The sequence below is a fragment of the Stegostoma tigrinum genome, chromosome 1, assembly GCF_030684315.1.
Source record: "Stegostoma tigrinum isolate sSteTig4 chromosome 1, sSteTig4.hap1, whole genome shotgun sequence".
Lineage (NCBI taxonomy): Eukaryota > Metazoa > Chordata > Chondrichthyes > Orectolobiformes > Stegostomatidae > Stegostoma > Stegostoma tigrinum.
This window is the reverse complement of record NC_081354.1, coordinates 158,079,194-158,101,545: the sequence shown is the minus strand read 5'-3', so window position 1 is coordinate 158,101,545 and position 22,352 is coordinate 158,079,194. Positions and strand designations below refer to the sequence as shown.

General features: G+C 42.5%; 1 protein-coding gene across 3 annotated transcripts in view; it reads left to right on the top strand.

The window, feature by feature from the left end:
• Positions 1-22,352, top strand: part of me2 (malic enzyme 2, NAD(+)-dependent, mitochondrial) — an 81,856-nt gene that overhangs the window by 35,707 nt on the left and 23,797 nt on the right. For all 3 annotated transcript variants that reach the window (XM_059649670.1, XM_059649663.1, XM_059649665.1), the window contains 5 exons: positions 1,756-1,917; positions 2,821-2,924; positions 7,166-7,275; positions 13,445-13,542; positions 19,322-19,435. In XM_059649670.1, the coding sequence (XP_059505653.1) occupies positions 1,756-1,917; positions 2,821-2,924; positions 7,166-7,275; positions 13,445-13,542; positions 19,322-19,435 (588 nt within the window). The remainder of the gene's footprint in view (positions 1-1,755; positions 1,918-2,820; positions 2,925-7,165; positions 7,276-13,444; positions 13,543-19,321; positions 19,436-22,352) is intronic.

Below are 22,352 nucleotides of genomic sequence, written 5' to 3'. Positions count from 1 at the left end.
TATCTGTGCATGGGGAAGGGGTGATTACAGGTTTGCTGGCTAAGGAGAAGTAACAAAGTGGATAGTCTTTTTTTTGTTGAAAATGTGTAAGGGGAGTCACTGGTTGTGGAAGTACAGTGGTGAGTAGAAATCCATAAGCTAGACCATGGATTTTTAAGTGGCTGTTTTTTTTTGTATGGAGTGAGTGCTTCTTTTTTCTGAGGAGAGATGGGGGAGGAGACTGAGGAATTCAAGATATTGAAATCTCTTTCAGGCTTGGAAAGAGTGGAGCAGGGAGGCTGCAGGAGCAGTCATTGTCAGGATGGATTTAAATGTTTGTGGAACAGTTTTTATAAGAAAGAGGAAATTATGTTTGGTAGGGAGGTACACATGGCAGAGCTGGAAATTGAAGTCTGAGAATGAAGAATCAGTATAAAGGCTGACTGAAGAAGATAAGGAAGGAGAGATAACAAGGTGTAGAGCTGGATGAATACAGCAGGTCAAGCAGCCTCTGAGGAGCAGGAAAGCTGATGTTTTGGGCTTAAACCCTTCAGAAATGGGGGAGGGGAAGGGGGTTCTGAAATAAATAAGGAGAGGGGGGAGGCGGATAGAGTAGAAGATCGGTGGAGAGCAGACACATAGGTCAAAGAGGTGGGGATGGAGCCAGTAAAAGTGAGTGTAGGTGGGGAGTTAGGGAGGGGATAGGTCAGTCCAGGGAGGACAGACTGGTCAAGGGGACTGGGATGAGGTTGGTAGGGAGGAAATGGGGGTGTGGCTTGAGGTGGGAGGAGGCGATAGGTGGAAGGAAGGACAGTTTAGGGAGGCGGGGACAAGCTGGGCTTGTTTTGGCATTTGGTTGGGGGAGGGGAGATTTTGAAGCTTGTGAAGTCCACCTTGATGCCATTGGGCTGCAGGGTTCCCAAGTGGTTTCCAAGAGGTGCTGTTCCTGCAACCTTCGGGTGGCATCGTTGTGGCACTGCAGGAGGCCCAGGATGGACATGTCGCCTGAGGAATGGGAGTGGGAGTTGAAATGGTCCTACTATCTCCAAGATAAGGAAGGATACAGTTTTTGGGGGCCAACAGACAACTGCCACAGTTTTAAAGAGAAAGGAAATGTGATGCAGCAATCTGAGATTCTTGGAGACTGGGATGCCACTTTGCACCTGATCTTGAAGTTGCTGATGTTCAGATTATTCCTCAGCGTGGTATCCTAATCAGTACAATAGATCTGAAAGTAGTGGGCAATGGAGATGTGAGGTACTTGTTCAGAAACAGAAGTTGCTGGAAAAGCTCAGCAAGTCTGGCAGTATCTCTGAAGAAAAATCAGTTAACTTTTTGGTCTGGTGACTCTTCCCCAAAACTGTTTTGTTCATGGTTCACAGCATCCACAATGCTTTGTTTTCATTTGAGGTATTTGTTATAGATTATGTGCTAATACTTTAGTTTTTTGAGCCTTTGCTCTCCTTCATGTTTAAATTTATCTCCTAGTTTAATAATCTGCTATAGGAACGACATTATATAATCAGTTTGTTTTATATCCTTCTGGTGCTGCTAATCTAGCTGCTACACTGTTTTTAGAATATTATAATACTGTTGCCTCCATTTGTATTTGGAAGTTTAACCTATATTCTTAACAAAGTGTACCTCGAGTATAAAGAAAATTGGGAAATCCTATTCCCTCTCATAGTAATTTACTTGGTATTTAATTTATATGTGAAAGACTTGATTTGAAGAGATTTATTGCGCAGGATTACAAATTAATTTTATATATCCTAGGCTGTAGTCGTAACAGATGGAGAACGGATATTGGGACTTGGAGATCTCGGTGTTTATGGGATGGGGATCCCAGTTGGAAAGCTGTGCCTATACACAACTTGTGCTGGAATTGATCCCCGTAGTTGTCTTCCTGTGTGCATCGATGTGGGCACTGACAATGAGGTAACTGCATAAATTAATCTCATTGTACATTGTGTTTGCATAATACATTCCATCCTGACTAAATGACACTTTGGCTTGATTACTGAAAATCACATTTTAAACACAACCACTTTTTATTTAAAAAGCATTTTAAATATTACTAAATACAGGCTTTAAAGCTACGACATGGGTCCCAAGAGCTCCCATGTACTCCTGCTTTGCAAACTTCCATTTTCCCCCCTTGGAACTCTCAATTAGCATAAATTATTTAATTCACCAGAATGCCTATCCCCGGTTCAAGTGAAGCCCATCTCACCAGAATAACCAGGGTTTGATTCGTCCTTGGGCGACTCTGTGTGGAGTTTGCACATTCTTTCTATGTCTGCGCGGGTTTCCTCTCAGTCCAAAGATGTTCAAGTTAGGTTGATTGACTATGCTAGTAGTGCCCAGGGATGTGTAGGTTACATGCATTAGCCATGGGAAATGCAGGATTACAGGGATAGGGTAGGGGATGGGTCTGGGCGGTATGCTTCTCGAGGATCCGTGTGGACTCATTGGGCCAAATGGCCTGTTCCCACACTCTGGGGATTCTGATTTCTACTTGGCATCACCGGAAACGTTATGTTATATGCTATATATTGCTCTCTTCATGGGTGAATCACTTTTTCTCTTGCTCCTGTTGCACTCATGCTTGTCTTGCTCGCTTTCTCCTGTTCTGCCCTGATGAAAGGTGCGATAAGAGGAGAGTGAGTTCTGTTTATGGAGGATATCATTTCTAGTTTAGCTCATTAGTGTTTTTTTTTTGTAATTTAAAACTGCAATATCTAATTCAGTAATTCTGTGGGAGTTCTGTAAAATATGGCTAATATGCGCCAGAATATATCTTCTCATTACTCAAATGTTGTATACTTTCCTCTTTTGTAGATGCTGTTGAAAGATCCCTTTTACATGGGTCTTTACCAGAAGAGAGATCGTTCACACTGCTATGACGAACTTATTGATGAATTTATGGAAGCAATTGCAGACAAGTTAGTAGAGCTGCCTTCTGACTGGCTTCTGTGTGGAGACTTATTTTCACAAGGGGGAAAAGGAACCGCAAAAGGGAAAATTATTTATCAAGCATTTATCCTCAGTGTTCGGTCCAGTGATTGGCATTCATACTAACTGTCATGGTTTTATTAGTTGCCAGGCTAGGTTTTGTGGCTTCGTTCAACTAGTAGTAATGCTAGAGCTTTGGAGGAATATGACGGCACAGTGGTGGGATCCAGGTTTGATTCTTGCTTCTGTGTCTGATGTTCTTCCCAGGTCTGGGTGAAATACTCCTTTTGGATGGCTCGTGTAGGGTTGATGAGCCAAATGTTGTTTTTTGCATACAGGAATTCTGAGCATAGAAATGAGCTGTGATCACAAATCTTCCATGTTGTCCCACAAATTGGTAATTTCACACTATAAATAGAACTGTAAACATAATAATATTAACCTGAGTTTTAATAATGTCACAAATTTATATAATACATCTAATTATCGTCCAAACCAAAAGTGCAGCTTGTATCTTTGTCATCATTCCACGCTGGCACCCACCTTCATTCCAAATGGAACAATATATAATATCTGTGTTCTGGAGAAGGGTCACAGGACTTTGTCTAACAGTTTGTGTTTTTGCATTATATGTGCATTTCTTGATTGTTAAGGGGATCAAAGGTTACTGGGAGAAGGCAGGAGAATGGAATTAAGAAACACATCAGCTGTGATTTAAATGGCAGAGCCGACTCAATGGGCTGAAAGGAACAGAATTTGACCAGTTATCTTATGGACTTAATATTGAGTCAGTGAGATCTTAACTTAGCAAGGGCCCATTTATAGAATTTGCTTCCTGGGAGTCAACTGAAGGAAAGCAACAGGCCCAGATGGTGTCCCTAGCCAAACACCTCAGATCCTGTGCGAACCAGCTGGCCGAGGTACTCACTGACATCTGCAACCTCTCCCTCCTATAGGCTGAAGTCCCCGCCTGCTCCAAGAAGACGATCGTCACCCCTGTAGCCAAAAAAACACATGCAGTGTTCCTTAATGACAACCACCCAATAACTCTGACTTCAATCATCACACACTGCTTTGACAGTCTTGTCGATACCCACATCAGCTCCAGTCTCCCAACCTGCCTTGATGCCCAACAATTTTGCCGACTGACATAATAGGTCCACAGAAGATGCCGTGTCCCTATCCCTGGAACATCTGGACAACTATGACACCGATGTAGACTTCTGCTCATTGACTACAGCTCCACCTTCGACACCATTATTGCCTCCAGACTGATCTCAAAGCTGTGACCTTGGTCTCGACTCTGCAGTCTGCAACTGGATCCTTAGTTTTCTGACACATGGTTGCAATTAGTGAGGATAGGTAACTGCACCCCCTCCACAGTAATGCTCAATAGTGGAGCACTGCCCACCCCCCCCCCCAAAATAAAATGCATCCACAGCCCCCTATGGCACTCCCTATACATTTACAACTGTATTGCCAATTTCTGAATGCCGTCTACAGGTTTGCTGACAACGACATTGTAGTGGGACAGATATCTAACGATGACGAGTCAAAATACAGAAGGGTGATAGAGGGCTTGATGTGGTGCAATGAAAACAATCTCTGCCTCAACATCAGCAAAACTAAAGAACTGATTATTGACTTCAGGAAGAAAGGAGGAGAACACGTCCCCATCTAGATCAGCAGAAACCGAGGTTGAGAGGGTGAAGAGCATTGACTTCCTTGGAGTGACGATAACAGATGACCTGTCGTGGACTTTCATGTAGAGACAATGGTCAAGAAGCCACAACAACACCTGTTCTTCCTCTGACAGCTCCAGGAAGTTTGGCATGTCCATAAAACCTTTCATCAACTTCTGCAGATGCACCATTGAAAGCCTACTGCCTGGGTGCATAACGGCCTGTTATGGCAACTGCTCTGCCCAGGACTCTAAGAAACTGCAGGAGGTGTGTGCAGAGCCCAGACCATCCATCAAAGCCAAGCTTTCATCTGTGGGCTATATTTACATGGCTCATTGCCACAGAAAGTTGGCCAACACCATCAAAGACACATTGCAGCGCAGTAATGACCTTCTACAACCTGTTCCATCAGGATACAGAAGCCTGTACACACGCATGAGTAGATTCAGCAACAGTTTCTTTTATCAGACTGTTGAATGGACTCTAGCTTCAAATAATGTAACCTGGTATGCCTCCCAGCCTTTATCTGTACATCCTTTGCTTGCTGTGATCTGCCAGTACTACTTGGAAACAAAGCTTTTCACTGAATTATGGTACACATGACAATAAATCAGTCAATCGGTAGCCATTGATTGACATTGTATGGGAACTTCCCTTCTTTATCTTCAACACTTCCCTTTTGAGAAAGCGGGTTATGAGGATTCAAATACATCGCACTGTAATGCAGACATATTCAGTGAGTGCAAAAGAATGAGAGATGAAATAAACTATGAAGAAATTTCAGTTTATATTCTGGGTAAAGAAATAAAGCTACTATAAGTGTTGAGAGATGAGGAAGAAATATTGAATGTATTCAGAAAGGCGGATTTGCTTAAATGACAAAGTAGAGATGCAGGCGTGGAAAACTATTGGTACTTTTCAGCTTGCAGTTCTAAATGGATTGATGAGGTCACTCCTGAAGTATCATGAGCGGTTCTGATCTCCTTACCCAAAGAAAGGATTGCTTGCCAGTGAGAGTACAACAAAACTTTTCTTAACTCAAGAGGTTGTGTTTCTTTGGACTCCCCTATTAAGTGGTTGCTGTGATTTTTGGTGGAAATTGCATAAGCACTTGCAGAAAAAATTCCTGCAGGGCTGTGGAAAAGGTGAGAGGGACTGGTTAAATTGCTGTTAAAATTAGTTGGCACTCGCACAGTGGTCTGAATGGCCCCTTCCTGTAACATCATAATTCTGTCACTCAATGATCATCTCAAATAGTGTTCTCCTTTTTAATTCTTGATCTTATGAATTATACAGCCTGAGTATCCTGGTGTATAATTTTACCTTTGTTTCACTGTTGGACAGTAATCTGCTAAGTGATAGTGATGTCCAGTTATTGCGTAATTTAGGAGTTTTCAAAGACTACTAACTTACTCCCATAAGATGACATCGGTCAGTAGTTTTTATACTTCATTCTGTTCAATCTCTTGTGGCAATACACTCCTATGGTGATTTCCAGGGACAGAGTGAAATTATGGTGTCACCCTCTTAGCCCTCCAAGCCTGGCATGCCCAATCCTCTAGCTAGTTTTCTTGCAAGGAAGATTCTTGACTTGTAAATACAAAGAACACACAAATGGTGTAACGATTTCTGTCTTCAAAGGGTCTTCATTTTTAATTCTATCATTATAGAAATGTAATGAGGGTTCTAAATACTTCAGTAAGGGGGGAAATGTCTTTAAGAGCCAATAACTTTGGCTTTATCTCCTTTTTAGTTGTATTAACAATCATCATTTTAATAACAAAGCTGCATGGAGCTACTAAGCAATTTAACCAAACAAGCTTATATTATAGAGAGCACATTCTATGCAAGAGATAATAAGAACTGCAGGTGCTGGAGAATCTGAGATGACAAGGTGTAGAGCTGGATGAATTTAGCAGGCCAAGAAGGGTCTGGGCCTGAAACGTCAGCCTTCCTGCTCCTCTTCGTTCATCCAGCTCTACACCTTGTTATCTCGCATTCTTTGCAAGAATGGATTATGTTGATTTTCTAATGATATGCAGGGCAAACTGAGCTAAAGTTCAGTATCCGTCTCCCCTTTGACTCCCTGTGATAAGTCTTGATGGTCCAACCAAATTCAGAAACAGAATTACAATCACTTTTATCTTTGATTACAAATGCTTTTAATCCTTAATCTCTCATCTGATGCATGTCCAGCCATGTTTCTAAATAGTTATTTTTCTTCCAATTTTTGTTCCTTTCAATCATGCTTTTTAGATGACCTCTTTTTACACTTCAGCCAGGGCAATAGTTCAGATGTCTCTTAGCCAAGCATTGATACACCTTGTAGCTCTATTGGAGAATAGTGAAACACATCCTACAATGTTTTACTAAGATATTCCAATTGTACACCAACCAGGGATTGAACCAGATATCTTCAGATAAAACTGACTATATTTTACAGTTGAATAGATTATTTTATACATTGAAGATATTTTTAATAGCCTTATGCATTTGACTGACACAATCTAGCAGTCGACTAATTTATTGAATATTTTAAAAAAAAACAGGTATGGTCGCAATACCCTTATTCAGTTTGAAGACTTTGGGAATCAAAATGCCTTTGGATTTTTGAGGAGATACCAAAATAAATATTGTACATTTAACGATGATATTCAAGGTAAGTTTCTAACAACATGATTCTGTCAACAACTTTTCTTAACTTGAAATAGTTAAACACACAAATTTTGGTGCAAATAACTGGTGAACCTTAGGCACCTACACAAGTGACAAAGACTAGATAATGATGACAAGTGTCATACAGAATGTGTAGAATATGGGTTTTGGGGTCAGTGCAGTTGCAATAAAATGTGTTAAAGTAATGATTGCAAATGACTTAAAAATAATGACACTAAATAATTGAGAATGGAAGGAAAATCTTAAGACTAGCATCTTAATTAACTAGTTTCACCCCAGATATTTTAACCTCTCTTGTAGTTGAAAGACTGACAATAAGGATACTAAGGTTGAATGATCAAGCTGGTTGATAGTGATTAATTTTGCTGGGGACAGTGGCAGCCAAAACAAGAGATTAGAGTAATTTGAACAGACTTATAGCTGTAAAAGTATCATGGTGAGGGGCAAGAGCCAAAGATTGTGAGTTTAAGTTTTTAGATCTAATTGACTTGGAAGAGAATTTCAAAGGTGAATGCGCAAAGAAGTGGAATTGAAAGAGAGGCCTCTGTTGCACGTGAGGAAGTGATGACCTGGTTGTAGTCACTGGATTTGTAATTCAGAAACACAAATAATGTTCTGGGGAAATAGAGTTTGAATCCCAAAATGGCAGGTGGTGAAATTTGAATTAAATAAAAAGTCATTCAGTTGTTAGGTTTTGTTTTTAAAAATTAAACATCTGGCTTACTGACATCCTTTAGGGAAAGAAAATTGGTCTGGCCTATGTGATTTCAGACCCACAGAAATGTGACTGACTGATTGTTAACGACCCTCTGAAATGGCTTTGTGAGCAGCCTGGTTGTATTGACTGTTTAAAAAGGAACAAAACCAAATGGATGATGCACAATGCCTCAGACAACATCACCGATCCACTGGCAGGGCAGGCCCAGCAGATGTGGTGACGGAGAGTCTGGACCTGTGAAGTCATATGATATCAAACGAGGGGATGCTCAAGTTTTAGGATAATGTCTTGGAGTTCAGAAGATTGAAGTACACAATTCTGAGCATCTTGATGGGGTAGATGTGGAAAGGATGTTTCCTGTTTTGGTTTCACTTCGATAGTCAGGGATCACACATTTTATAAGAGATTAGGTTAAATATTTTGAGGGTCATGAGTCTTTGCAATACTCCCTGAAACATTTGGTATATGCTGAATCCTACAATGTACTTGAGGCAGAAGTAAATAGATTCTTGTCAAGCAAGATTGAAAGGTTGTCAGGCCATTAAAATCAGTGATTCCGATACTGCTCAACCGCCAAAGTCAGTTCTGGTTTGGGCATTCTTTGGTTCAGCATTTAGCTGCTAAGAGTTTGTTCATTTTTCTTTCAACAGTGACCAGACTTAGTCCTTGTTTTCAGCCATCAGAGAGACTTTTTTTAAACCAGCACAAGGTGGTGTATAGTGGAAGCTTTGAGCTGTGACTTGATACAATAATTGGAGCTGAACCACAAGCTAATGCACTAACGTGCCACTAATGTAGCATACTAGCACACAGAGGCCAAGGGATTTTTTTAAAAAATCCCTCCCCGCCTTGTCTTCCTAGAAACACAAACATGTCTTTTGTCCTGACTGGCCTTTCTTTTGACTCCTATTACATGCAGTGCTTAATACCATCCGCAAGAGATCACAGTTGAGTTCCTTCAGTATCATTTTTACACTTGAACTGCCACTATCTGAAGTTCCATTGCTTCTCCATGGGTGAGACATTCCATGATTCCCCTCCAAAATGTTGTGTAATCCACACAGGAATTTGAGAGAACCACTGAATTTACATAAAAAGCAGAAATTGCTGGAAAAAGTCAGCTTTTTTGGAGAGAATTCAGTTAATTTTTTTTGGGCCCTGTGCCCCTCCTTCAGATTGGATCACTGAATTTACATTTTTGGTCATTCATTGAAAAAAAAGTGAAAGATATAAATGTACTCAACATCAATATATCTAAATGTAGTTCATGGTTACGATTAGTTTTCATGACAGTCAAGCTTTGCAATTAACTATGGTGCCGTACATAGCTTTGGCAGAAGCCATTTTGGTAATATGGTAGAATTGAAACCTTTTTTGGAAGAATTTTAAAATGTAAGTCCCAAAAAAGATGAGCACTGCTTTGGGAAATGACAAATTTTAAATTTGGAGAGGGAAGGAAGTCTATAGATCATTGAAACATAGAATTCCTAGAATGCAGAAATAAGCTATTTGGCTCATCACATCTGCACTGACCATTGGAAGATCATCCCACCCAGCCCCAAGCCCCAATCCCCAATCTGTCTCTCTAACCCTGTAACCCTGGCCATTTACCATGACTAACTCACCTAACCTGCACATACCGAGACACTATGGGGCAATTTAGTATGACCGAATCACCAATTCTGCACATTTTGGACTGTGGGAGAAAACAGAGGCACTTGGCTTGACCCCCTCAGACATGGGGAGATTTTGGAATTGTACTTAGTTACTTAAAGCTGGAATCGAACCCAGGTGCCTGGCCCTGTGAGGCAGTTTTGCTAACCACTGTGCCCCCATGTCACCCTGGATAATGTGGAGTCATTTTCAAGAATGGGGTGGGTGAGAAATGTAGTCTTTGGAAGAGAAACAATGTTGGCAGGTCTTCAGCTGATCACCCAAGGGGAGGGGGAGATGCAGACAGACAAGGAGATGGGGAGCATCAATAAGAATGTGGGAGTGATGATTAAATTCAGGAATGACATATAGATTGGCTGCCTGGTTAACAGTGAGGAAGGTGGTCCTGGGTAGCTAGATGATAATTTGAACAGATCAATAGCAAATGAAAGTTAACTCTGAAAGGTGAAGTAAGAACTTTGGAAAAAGTAACAAGACAAAGGAGTACTCAATATTAGCGGGTCACTAGGAAGTACAGACCAACAGAGATCTTGGAGTGTTTGTTCACAGGTCCCTGAAGGTGGCCAGACAGAGATATAGTAGGGATATACCACAATTGCCTTTCAGTCATGGTGCATATTATAAGAGTAGGATGGTCACATTGGAGTTGCGCAGAGCATTGATTAAGTCACAGCTAGTGTACTAAATGCATTCTCGATTGCCACACAGAGGGGAAAAATGTGATTGCACTGGAGGGGGTGCAAAGGAGATCCACCACAATGTCTTTTGCTATGGAAAGAGGCTGGATAAGCTTGGGCTGTTTCTTTAAGAGCAAAGAAGGCTAAGGGGGCACCTGATTTTGAGATACGTCAGATTGAGGGGTATGGATAGGAAGCAGTAGTCTCTTGGAGTTGAAGGGTCCAGGATGAGTGGGTACTATTTTAAGATGAGGAACAGGAGATTTAGAGGGCGGTTTGAGGTTAAACCTTTTTTCACCTAGATGGTGGGTGGAATCTGGAATGCACTATCTGATATGATAATGAGGTGGGAAACCTTGCTATATTTTTTTAAAATGTATGTGGATGAGAACTTGAAATGTCATTAACATTCAAAACTAAGGGTTGGTGCAGCTAGATCAATGCAAATTCGATAAACATTCTAATGAATCAAGGAAATTCTGGATGGAAAGGCAGACCAGTAGTGATGATTCCCAGTACAGATAGATTGCCTTATGAGCAAAGGCTGAACAGGTCAGGATTATAACGACTAGGGTTTAGAGTGAAAAGTAATCTCATTGGAACATACAGGATTTTTAAGGAACTTGACGGGAAATGCTGAGGAAAATATTTCCCCTTAAGGGAGAATAGTGCTTGAGGGCATAGTTTCAGAATAAAGAAGTGACTCTTTAAGAATGAGAAAGAAGAGGTTGAGAGTCCTTGGAACTCTTTGCTTCAGAGAGCTGTGAGGGCAGAGTCCCTCTGTATGTTTAAGGTTGAGTAGATTTTGGATCATTTGGGGAATCAGACATTGAGAAAAGGATGTGAGGGTGGATATGAGGAATGTCAGATCAACTATGATCCCACTGAATGGCAGATCAAGCTTGGGGACCAAATGGATAGCCCCTGCTCTTCTTTTTATGGTCCCATAATAGAGGCAGAGCCCAAGGTTATGGAGATTATTTCATTGTGAAGAATGTTGGAACAATTGATCTAAAGTAGATGCCTTGAGTAGACCTGAGGTAACCTTTTCAAGGCTTGTGGGTTGGCCGAGTGAAACACCATCACAGGCTTAAGCTCCATTGGCATTGGCACCAAGCAGCACAGCCATACGATCCTTTTGTCACCTTAAAGTCTGAAGCGTGTGCTTCATTCATAAGAATGTAGGTTCACGATGGCATTCGCTTCCAATATAAACCTGTCTTGTCCAGACTGAAAATTTGATCTCAGTTGTAGCCTCCTTCCTCAATTTTTGTTTACTATGGGAGGGAATGCCATCGCATGCTCCTTGCCTGAGTTGGCAGCTTCGCCATATAACTTTACATTATGAAAACCATAGCGGTTCTTAAAACCAGCCACTGCTAGCGCTAAAGACAGGCACATGTGCAGGATTTTTGCCTCCCTAACCTGTTCTTCCTCTCTCCCATCCCTTCCTCCCACCTCAAGCCGCACCTCCATTTCCTGCCTACTAGCCTCATTCCCACCCCCTTGACCTGTCTGTCTTCCCTGGACTGACCTATCCCCTCCCTACCTCCCCACCTATACTCTCCTCTCCTCTCCACCTATCTTTTTTTTTCTCTCCATCTTCAGTCCGCCTCCCCCTCTCTCCCTATTTATTCCAGAACCCTCACCCCATTCCCCTCTCCGAAGGGTCTAGGCCCGAAACGTCAGCTTTTGTGCTCCTGAGATGCTGCAGGGCCTGCCTGCTGTGTTCATCCAGCTTCACACTTTGTTATCTTGGGAACTGCAGATGCTGGAGAATCCATTATCTCTATTATGCAGGATTTTTTAGCTTGTTTTGTTAGATCTTCATAAAATAGAAAGCCTTAACAATTTAAGGTGAGAAGGACAGTCCCAGATCACTTCTTTGCTTGCTCTTCTATTCACACACTTCGGAACCACATCATCTCCCTAAGTTCCTCTGTCTGTGACCTCAGACTTGCTGGCACTCAGACTAGTTCCAGCAACACAGTTTGCTTTAATCTTGCCTGCTTTGTCTCCTGTGGTGCGTAAGGTAGACTCCTTCATTTTTCTTGCAGGAGCAACATCACGTGCTGTCATTACACTCAAAATGCTTTACAACATCTATCTTCTCTTCCAGTCTTTATAGCCTTTCTTTTACGTACAGCACCCTCAACTTTATTACCAGGATGCTGCTTGTCATATTCTTGCTACTGGCCTTCTCATTTTCTGGGTAATATGGCAGAATTGTACAGTGCCTCTGTCAGTGCGAGGATCCTTGATAGTGTAGGGACTGTTTTGGTGAATGGTCAGGATTAAACCTGTGAACCGATCATGTGATGTCAACGTTGGAATCATGTTGTAGCCAACACAGTTCATGTTTTACAAATACTGTTCTCCTATTCATCAGTCGCGGTATAGCCAATTTGTGTTGCCAGAACAAAAGTTGTATGGGAGACCCCCTTGTAGTGCCGCAGATGTGATCTACCCTGATCTCACCATGGCCAATATCAAATATTAATGTTTCAAGCAAGACAGGCCTTTTTAATCTTGACAATGTTGCACGGCTAAAATCATTCTAGTTTGTCACAACCATTCTGTTTTAATATATATCCTGCTTCTTGAATCTGCAATGCTATCGAACCATGGCTTCATGACTGAGATTAGCTAGCTTGTTCACCCATTCATCCACAAATTGAAAAGCGGTTTTGATAACCCAAGCATTTGTATGTTATAAACACTTCAGAATATGACAGCTAATGGTGCAAAAAGCAGATATGGCTTCACTGAGATCATTCATAAATGTCTGAGGTTTCCTGCCCAAATGAGCCCTTTAGCATTCTGCATCATATGAGGCAGGCAAGTGGGCAGATTGTTCTTATGATCAAGATATGGAAAGGAAGTCCAATGATGGGAAAATTTGGGACATAACATCTAAGTTCTGTCATTTTATTTGTAATTACACCTTCGTTTACGCAAAGTTAAATCTATAATTGATTTTTAGTTTAAAGTAACCAGCAGATACAAGTTCTTTAAAGCTGATTTTTAAACTTTGCTTTACATAGTCAATGTTTGCCACCTAGTGTTGATTTTGTAATACACAGGCACAGCAGCAGTAGCACTGGCGGGACTGTTCTCAGCCCAGAGAGTGATTAACAGACCAATCAAGGATCACAGGTTTTTGTTCCTCGGTGCAGGGGAGGTGAGTTTACTTCTTTCCCTTAACACTGTCTGCAAAACTGGAGACAATATGACAAGCTATGTGGGTGGATTTGATGCTGAGCTAGTGAAGAAGTATTTGGTGAACAGGCCTTGAGCCTGTTTCTTGATTCCTTTATCCAGATTACCAATCTGCAACCAAGATGTATGTTGTGGGTGGAAAATGAGTTTGTGAAATGCCCTTATTAATAAACTGGCATGATTTCCTGTGCTTAGCTATTTCTATGCCTGTTATAATTTTGTAAACCCCAATCAGATGCTACCTGAGCCTCCTCTGCTCAGAGGAAAATAACCCAGCATATCCAGTGTCTCCTCATAACTGAGACTTTTCATTCCAGGCAACATTTTGGTGAACCTCCTGTGCATCCCCCTCCAGTGCAATCATGTCATTCAATTGTGTGACAACCAGAACTACACATGGTATTCCATTTGTGGACTAACCAGTGTTTTTATAAAGTTGTAACAAGACTTCCTTCTACTTTGTGTCCTGGCTAATAAAGACAAACATATCATGTGCCACCTTCACCATGCTGTCTACCTTGGCTCCTACCTACAGGCATTTGTGGACTTAGGCTCTTTGGTCTATTTGTTCCTTAGTACTCCACAGGGACTTGCTGTTCATTGGTATATATTCTTCCATTACAAGACCTCCCAAAATGTATCAACTTGCACTTATTGAGATTAAATTCTGCCGTTGCTCAGCTGATCAATATCAAACTGTAGCCTAAGGCTATCCTCCTCACTGTCGTCAACACCGGCAATTTTCATGTCTTCTGCAAAATTACAAATCAAACCTTTCCACATTCACATCCAAGTCCTTCATTAACATTTTTGTGACAAAAAAACAAGCGCTCCAGCACTAATTGTGGTGGTACACTGATGGAAAACCTTCTGAAAGGTTTTCCATAAAAGTCCCACTTAAGAGATTAACATGTAAAATTTTAAAGCACAGGGGTTGGCTGTAACGCACAGACATGGATAGAGAAGTAGTCTCCAGACAGGGAAGGAAAAGTAGGAATAAAGAAGTCTCTGCCGTGCGTGCGCGCGCACCCCCCCCCGCCCGCCCTCTGCCGCCGTCGAAGTGGTAGCCAGTGACCAGTAGGTTACATAGCTGGGGTCCTAGCTCTGCTCCCAATTTATAATCTGTTGATTTTGATGAGGGAACTAAATGTAACCTCGAAGTTTGCAGATGATACAAAGCTGGGTGCAAGGGTAATAGCAAGAATTGCAGCTGCTCAAGTTAGTCAATACAGCATGGAGCTGGAAGAACGCAGCATCAGAAGAGCAGAAAAATCGATGTTTCAGGCTTGCACCCTTCATTAGGACATGGATGCAGAGATACTGAAGTATGATTTGGACAAGCTGAGTGAGAAGGCAAATGCATGGCAGCTGAAGTATAATGAGGTAGCAAAAACAGGAAAATGTATCGGAATGATAGATCAGGAAAGGGAGAGAGACCCAATACCCGAGTGTCCTCATACACCAGTTGCAGAAAGTAAACGTGCAGATATAAATGGATGGTGAAGACGGCACTGTTGACCTTCGTAGTGAGAGGATTCGAGTTCAGGAGCAGGGTATTTCATTGTAATTGTGTCGGGCCTTGGTGAGATCATTTCTGAGATATGATGTGCAGTTTTGGCCTCCTTCCTCCGAGGAGGGATGCTGTGGCTTTGGAAGGAGTGCAAAGAAGTTTACTAGAATGATTCCTGGGGCAGCAGGACTGGCCCACGAAGAAAAACTGAATTGGTTAGGAGTGGAGTTAAGAAAAATTGAGGTCAGGGTTGAAAATCACAGAAAGCTATAAAATTCTAAAGGTCTAAACAAGGTAAATGGAGGAAGTATGTTCCTGATGACTGAAGAGTCTGGATCCAGAGGTAATGGTCGCAGGACACAAGGTAGGCTATTTAAGATTAAAACGAGGAAAAATTTCTTTACCCAGAGAGTGGTGGAATTCTGTCTCGGAATGTGCTTGAGGCCAAAACTTGAAATGTTTTCAAGGAGTTAGCACTGAAGACAAGAGATCAAACGTATGGGGAGAAAGCAGGAACATGTTGAAAGGTGGAGCAGGATAAAGGGCCAAATGGCTGCTTCCTGTCTTTATAAAGGAGCCTAAACAAGGGTGGTGAGGAGACAAAGGGGAGAACTGTTTTAAGCCTGTCATGAGGACTGTTCAACCAGGGAATCCTGAAATCAGATATATGAACCTTTGTAAATTAACGTGGAATCTCTGACTTAAGACCTGCATATATTCATGAGTTATTACCTGCAGAGAACAATGTAGTGGGTGCTATTTTAAATAATACTGTCAATTGTTATATTTAAATCTGAGATGCAGCAAGTAGTGTCTGCCTCATTAAAATCTTCCACCTTTGTGCACATCCAGTGGACACATTAGCTGTGACCTCACCAGTTTACAGCAGATTGTTTAGACTGATCTCTTGTAGATTATATCAAAGAAGTTGAGCCTGTTGTTTTGTCGGCTTAAGTATGTTAGCACCTAGTTACCAGTTAGATACTAGTTATCTAAATACCCTTAATTGAATCTGCATTGGTGCACCCAACCATTTGACTTGAGTAACAGAAGGTGCTGATGAAAATGTGGACATTTCCTTCATAAATTTAAAGTGGAATAAAATTAAAATCAGTTTATTTACGAGAGTAGTGAAAATGTGTGATTCTGACAAATGGATAATATTAAATAAAAACCAAAAGAACTACAGATGCTGTAAATCAGAAACAAAAACAAGTTGATGGAAAAGCTTAGCATGTCTGGCGGCATCTGTGAAGAATTGATGTTTTCGGTCCATTGATCCACCCTCAGAACTGGTGATAGCTAGGAAAATGTTAATTTTATATGCAGAAGACAGGGTGGGGGTAAGGAGTAAACGATAGGTCAGGATGGAGTCTAAATAGAGGGAAGAACAGTTGGACAGGCAAGGGAGTGGCTAACAGTCTGGCTGGGAGAGTGAATAGCTGTTCATGGACACTCTTAGTGGCTAACAATAGGTGGTGTGTAATGGCAGACTGATAAGGCCTGGCATGTGGGGTTGGGGGATAGGAAATGGCAGCATTCAGGCCCTAAAAATATTGAACCCATTTGAGTCTGGAGGGCTGCACAGTCCAAGTGTAAAATTAGGTGGTGTTCTTCCAGTTTGCTGAGTTGTGCTAGAACACCTGAGACAAAGATGCTGGCCAGGGAACAGGGTGCTGAGTTAGTGGCGGGCAACAGGAAGTTTTTAAGGTTTATTTTCAGGCAGAATGTGGATGTTCTGCAAAACGGTCACCAGTTTATGCTTTGTTTTCCCAATTGTAAAGGAGACCACATTGTGAGCAGTGAATGCAGGAGACAAGGTTGTGGGAAGTGCAGGTGAAGTGTTGCTTCACCTGGAAGGTACATTTAGGCTCCTGGATTCTGAGGAGGGAGGAGGTAAATGGGCAGATGTCTCTCCACTGTGGGAGTGTGGGGTGGTGTTGAGGGTGAAGGAAGTGTGGACCAGGTTGTCTCGGAGGGAATGACCCCCTCCGGAAGGCAGGCAAGGGAAAGCAATATGGCCTGGTGGTGGGGTCTTGCTGGAGATGGCAGAAATGCAGTCTGATCTTCTGGATGTGGATGCTGGTGGGATGGTATGTAAAGACAAGGGGATCCCTATCACTGTTGCGGGAGGGAAGAGAAGGGGTGAGGGCAGAAGTGCAGATGAGGGTTCAGACCTGGTTGAGTGCCCTGTTGACAGTGGTGCTGGAGGATCCTCGGTTGAGGAAGAAGCTGGACATTTCAGAGACTCCATTGTCAAAGTTCACCTCATCTGAACGAATGCAATGGAGGCCGAGAAACTGGGAGAATTGATAATGTTGATGCATTTTAAGGTTGTGCAAATAAAAAAATGATGAAAACAGTAGAAGCATAAGTTGGTGAGTTATGGTGAAGAAAGAGACGAGGCTCATGTGAAGTATAAATACCAATTTTAAGCCAAAATGAATATGGAGATTCCTAATGGCATGCAAGGTGTGTGATTTATACATAGCTTATTTATCATTATCATTAATTTAAAAGTTTGGCTTTGAACTTGTGGCAAATAGATTTTGGTCTGTGTGAGAGGATGGTTTTGTGGGGAGTTTGTCAGCATTCCTGGATTTATGGTTCTGGATAAAATATCAGTTAGAGAGTAAGAGAGACTTCCTGAAGTGGTGATGGGAATTGTTTTGTATAGGGACTGCTTTATAAAATCTAAGCTCCACTCTGTTAATACATGAGGAAGATGCTATGAAATACTCAAGACACAGAATTGGAAATCAGCAGTCAAATCAAACTTGTGGACATGATAGAGGAGAGAATTTGGTCTTGTTTGAACTGTAAAAGAATATGGTGGGGTAGATGGGATATGTATTTAATCTTTCTAATTGTGTTGTGTGTCAATAGCTTGGTTTGTTCATTTTTTTTATTCACTTCTCGAGTAACAAACTTTGTCACATTACTAAAACCAAATCTGCTGTATTGCGTGGCTTTCACTGAAAGCCAATTGCATGAAATAAAAACAAAACATGATCTATTTAGCCAAATTTCAGTCTGGGCTCTGACTTGTCCAATAATAACAGCTGGGATCATAACAGTAATGATGTTATAGAACTGAACATAACAAGGTATGCAGTCTACAATATAAGACTGAATTTTGCAGTAGAAATACTGATTAGACTGTTGCAGGTCACCATTTTAAAGTGCAATTCAATAGCAACTTATAAATTAACAGTCTGGAGCCTTGCTGTCAGAACTGTCCTGTTCTTCACTTCCCATGTTTAAACAACATCTGGCCGCTGACTGTAAAACATCACTCAGCTTCAATTGAGGAGGAAAGCAGTTCTGTGGTCGCATGCCTTGCAGTTATTGGCATCAAATTTATTTAATCAAATAATGGATGGATGCCAGAAATCTGAATTGAAGACAAAATGCCAGAAATATTCAGCAAGGTTAGCAACAACTGTGGACAGAGAATTATTGAACATTTCAGGTTGATGTTCCAATGTTATATTTATTGCCGATCCTAGTTCTCAGTTTATTTTCCAAATGTCTGCCAAAATATACCAAATAATTTAGTACCTTTATGGAGATTGTCAAATTAGGCAGAATTTCCTTTTCATTTTCCAATCATGTTTGTGCTGTTGTGTTCTCATAGAATCACGACATTGCAGAAGGTGACCATTCAACTGGTCTGTGCCAGCTCTCGCCAAAATCAACTTGGCTAGCCCCGCTGCCGCCACCACCAACAATAATTACTCCACCAACCTCCATTTTCCCTGTAACCATGCAATTAGTTTTCTAGTCACAAGCAGAATGAGTTGCTGTTCCTGCAACCTTCGGGTGGCATCATTGTGGCACTGCAGGAGGCCCATGATGGACATGTTGTCTAGGGAGTGGGAGGAGGAGTTGAAATGGTTCGCGACTGGGAGGTGCAATTGTTTATTGCGGAGGTGTTCCACAAAGCGGCCCCCAAGCCTCCGCTTGGTTTCCCCAATGTAGAGGAAGCCACAACAGGTACAGTGGATTTATTTCAGAACCCTCTCCCATCCCCCACTCTGATGAAGGGACTAGGCCCAAAAGGTCAGCCTTTTTGCTCCTGAGATGCTGCTTGGCCTCCTGTGTTCATCCAGCTCCACACTTTTGTTATCTTGGATTCTCCAGCATCTGCAGTTCCGATTATCTCTGTATATACCTCGATGATTTTGCAAGTAATTTCAAGTGATGATTTGCTCTTTATTGTTTCATGCAGGCAGCCCTGGGAATTGCTGATTTGATTGTGCTGGCCATGAAAGAAACCGGAATATCAGAAGAGGAAGCTCAAAAGAAAATATGGATGTTTGACAAATATGGCTTACTTTATCAGGTGAGCAAGAGAACTAAAACATTCACTTGCATGTCAAACTTCTGAACAAGCAACTGGATGTACAATTGGGACATCCAGGGGGATTCCCAGCTTTCCAGAGCCTGGAAAATTTGGGCCACATGGAACTGCATTTATGCAGTCACTTATTTTCTGTAATTGAATTGCAAATTTTGAGATTCGCATGAGGAGTAGTAAGAAATCTTTACTTAGTTCTCAACTTGATTTTTAATGAAATGAGAAGTGCCAGGCCAATCAGTGTGTACCTGCATGATGTTGGAGGTGGTGAATCCCGTTGTGGTTAAGTGACCACATCTGTAGCAAGTTTTGAGTGCTTGTAGGACTCAGACTTTGAGTCACTGAGAGATAATGAGAACTGCAGATGTTTGCGATTTCAAGATTTCGAGATAACAAAGTGTGGAGCTGGATGAACACAGCAGGCCAAGCAGCATCTTAGGAGCACAAAAGCTGACGTTTCGGGCCTAGACCCGTCATCAGAAAAGGGGGAGGAGGAGTGCCTAGACCCTTCATCAGAAAAGCCCCTGGCCCCAAGAAGACTTCCCACATCCAGCAGATGTTCACCTGCACATCTGCCACTGTGGTATATGGCATCCGCTGTACCTGTTGTGGCTCTCTCTACAAGTGGAGGCTTGGGGACAGCTTTGCAGAACACCTACACTCAATTTGCAATAAACAACTGCACCTCGCAGTCACGAACCATTTCAACTCCCCCCTCCCATTCCTTAGACAATATGTCCATCCTGGGTGCCACAGCGATGCCACCCGAAAGTTGCAGGAACACCAACTCATATATTCTGCTTGGGACCCCTGCAGCCCAATGATATCAATGTGGATTTCACAAGCTTCAAAAACTGCGCCCCCCACCCCCCAACCAAAAAAAAAAGCCCAGCTCGTCCCTGTCTCCCTAACCTGTTCTTCCTCTCATCTATCCACCCCTCCCACCTCCAAGGTTCACCCCCATTTCCTCCCTACTAGCCCTATCCTGACCCCTTGACCCATCCTCCCTGGGCTGACCTATCCCCTCCCTACCCTCCCCACCGATGCTCACCTCTACTGGCTCCATCCCTGCCTCTTTGACTTGTCTGTCTCCTCTCTACCGATCTTCTTTTCTCTCCATCTTCAGTCCGCCTCCCTATTTATTTTAGAACCCTCTTCCCCATCCCCCTTTTCTGATGAAGGGTCTAGGCCCGAGACGGCAGCTTTTGTGCTCCTGAGATGCTGCTTGGCCTGCTGTGTTCATCTAGTTCCACACTGTTATCCACAAGCAATGAGCGGAATTTGAGCTTCGAACGTTTAACGCAACACACCATGAAGAAGGAGAGTTACCTGGATGCTGTGTTTCAAGGTGCAGTTGGATCCCTTATATTAACTAACTAGAATTTGATCAGCTCTCAGGGACACGAGGGTGCGACAAAAACAAGGCAGAAAGAGGGATATAGGCACTTGACTCAAGGGAACCTTAGCCCTTGAACTTGTCTAACAGATTTGCGATTCTTGCTTCCAGTGTAGATGAGTAGAGGCTGTAGGAAGGACCAGCAAACTGGCCCCACCACTATCGTACAGGGAGCCATTCAAGAGAGGGAGAAAAGAGAACTGCTATTGTTATCGGAAATAATGTAGTCGGGGAATAGACACTTTTCTGTTGGCTAGGATAGAGAGTCCCAAAGGCTATGTGACCTCCCTGATGTCTAGGCTCAAAATATCTAATCTGCATTGCAGAGGAACTTTGGAGTGGAAGGGGAAAGGTCCAGATGCTGTGATCCATGTAGCTACCAATGCTACCAGAAGATCTTTGGACTGTGGGAGGAAACGGGAGCACCCAGAGGAAACCCAGGCAGACACGGGCACAATGTGCAAACTCCACACAGGCAGGTGCTAGAGGCTCGAATAGAACCCAGGTCCCTGGTACTGTGAGGCAGCAGTGCTAACCACTGTGCCATTATGCTGTCCCACATGAAACAAGGTAAATGAGCTTGTGGTGCAGATTGAAATTGGCAGGTATGATGTTTTGGGTTTCATCATGTAACACCCTATTTGAGAAGGGAAGGATGCAGAAGACAGGAAACCATGGGCAGGTTTGCCTGACTTTGGTCTTGAACAGAGGATTGATGGACTGGCAGAAGGCAGCAAGTCGGTATATAGGGCATATAGATTTTCAGGATGGCAGCCAGTACCTCGTGGCATTCCACAGTGTCCATGTTGGGGCTGCAACTGATCACATTGCTCGTGTTGCTAAGTTTGAAGATGGCATAAAGATAAGTGGCAGTAGTGCTGAGAAAATAGGCTGCATAAGGTCTTGGACAGTCTAGAAGAGTGGGCAAAGAAGTAACAGATGGAATCCAGGGTAGGAAGGTGTGAAGTTATACGCTTCAGTAGAAACAATAGAAGCGTAGGCTTCGGAAATCTGTAGTCCAAGGTCTGGATTAGAATCATAGAATTCCTAAAGTGCAGAAAGAGGTCATTTGGTCTGTAGAGTCCGCATTGAGCGCTATAGAGCGTCTCACTCGGACCCAGCTGCCCCAAGTCCTATCTCTGTAATCCCTGTATTGCTGTGGCTAATCCACCTAAATCTGAACATCCCTGGACACTGGAGCAACTTAGCATGGCCAATTGGCCTAAACTGCATATCTTTGAATTATGGGTTGAAAATGGCGCACCTGGAGGAGACCTTTTGTGGACATTGACTGCTGGAGTTTCCCAGCCATGGATAACTGTGCATCAAACCTGAGTCCTTAGTGCTGTGATGCAGCAGTGCTGACCACTGAGCCACTGTGTCACACTTGGCCCTTTTAAGGTTAACGTTGGTTGGCTTGCTAGGCTGGTCTCTTTGTTTCGCAGACATTTCATTACCCTGCTGGGTAATACAATCAGTGCAGTCTCTGATGAAGCACTGGTGGGT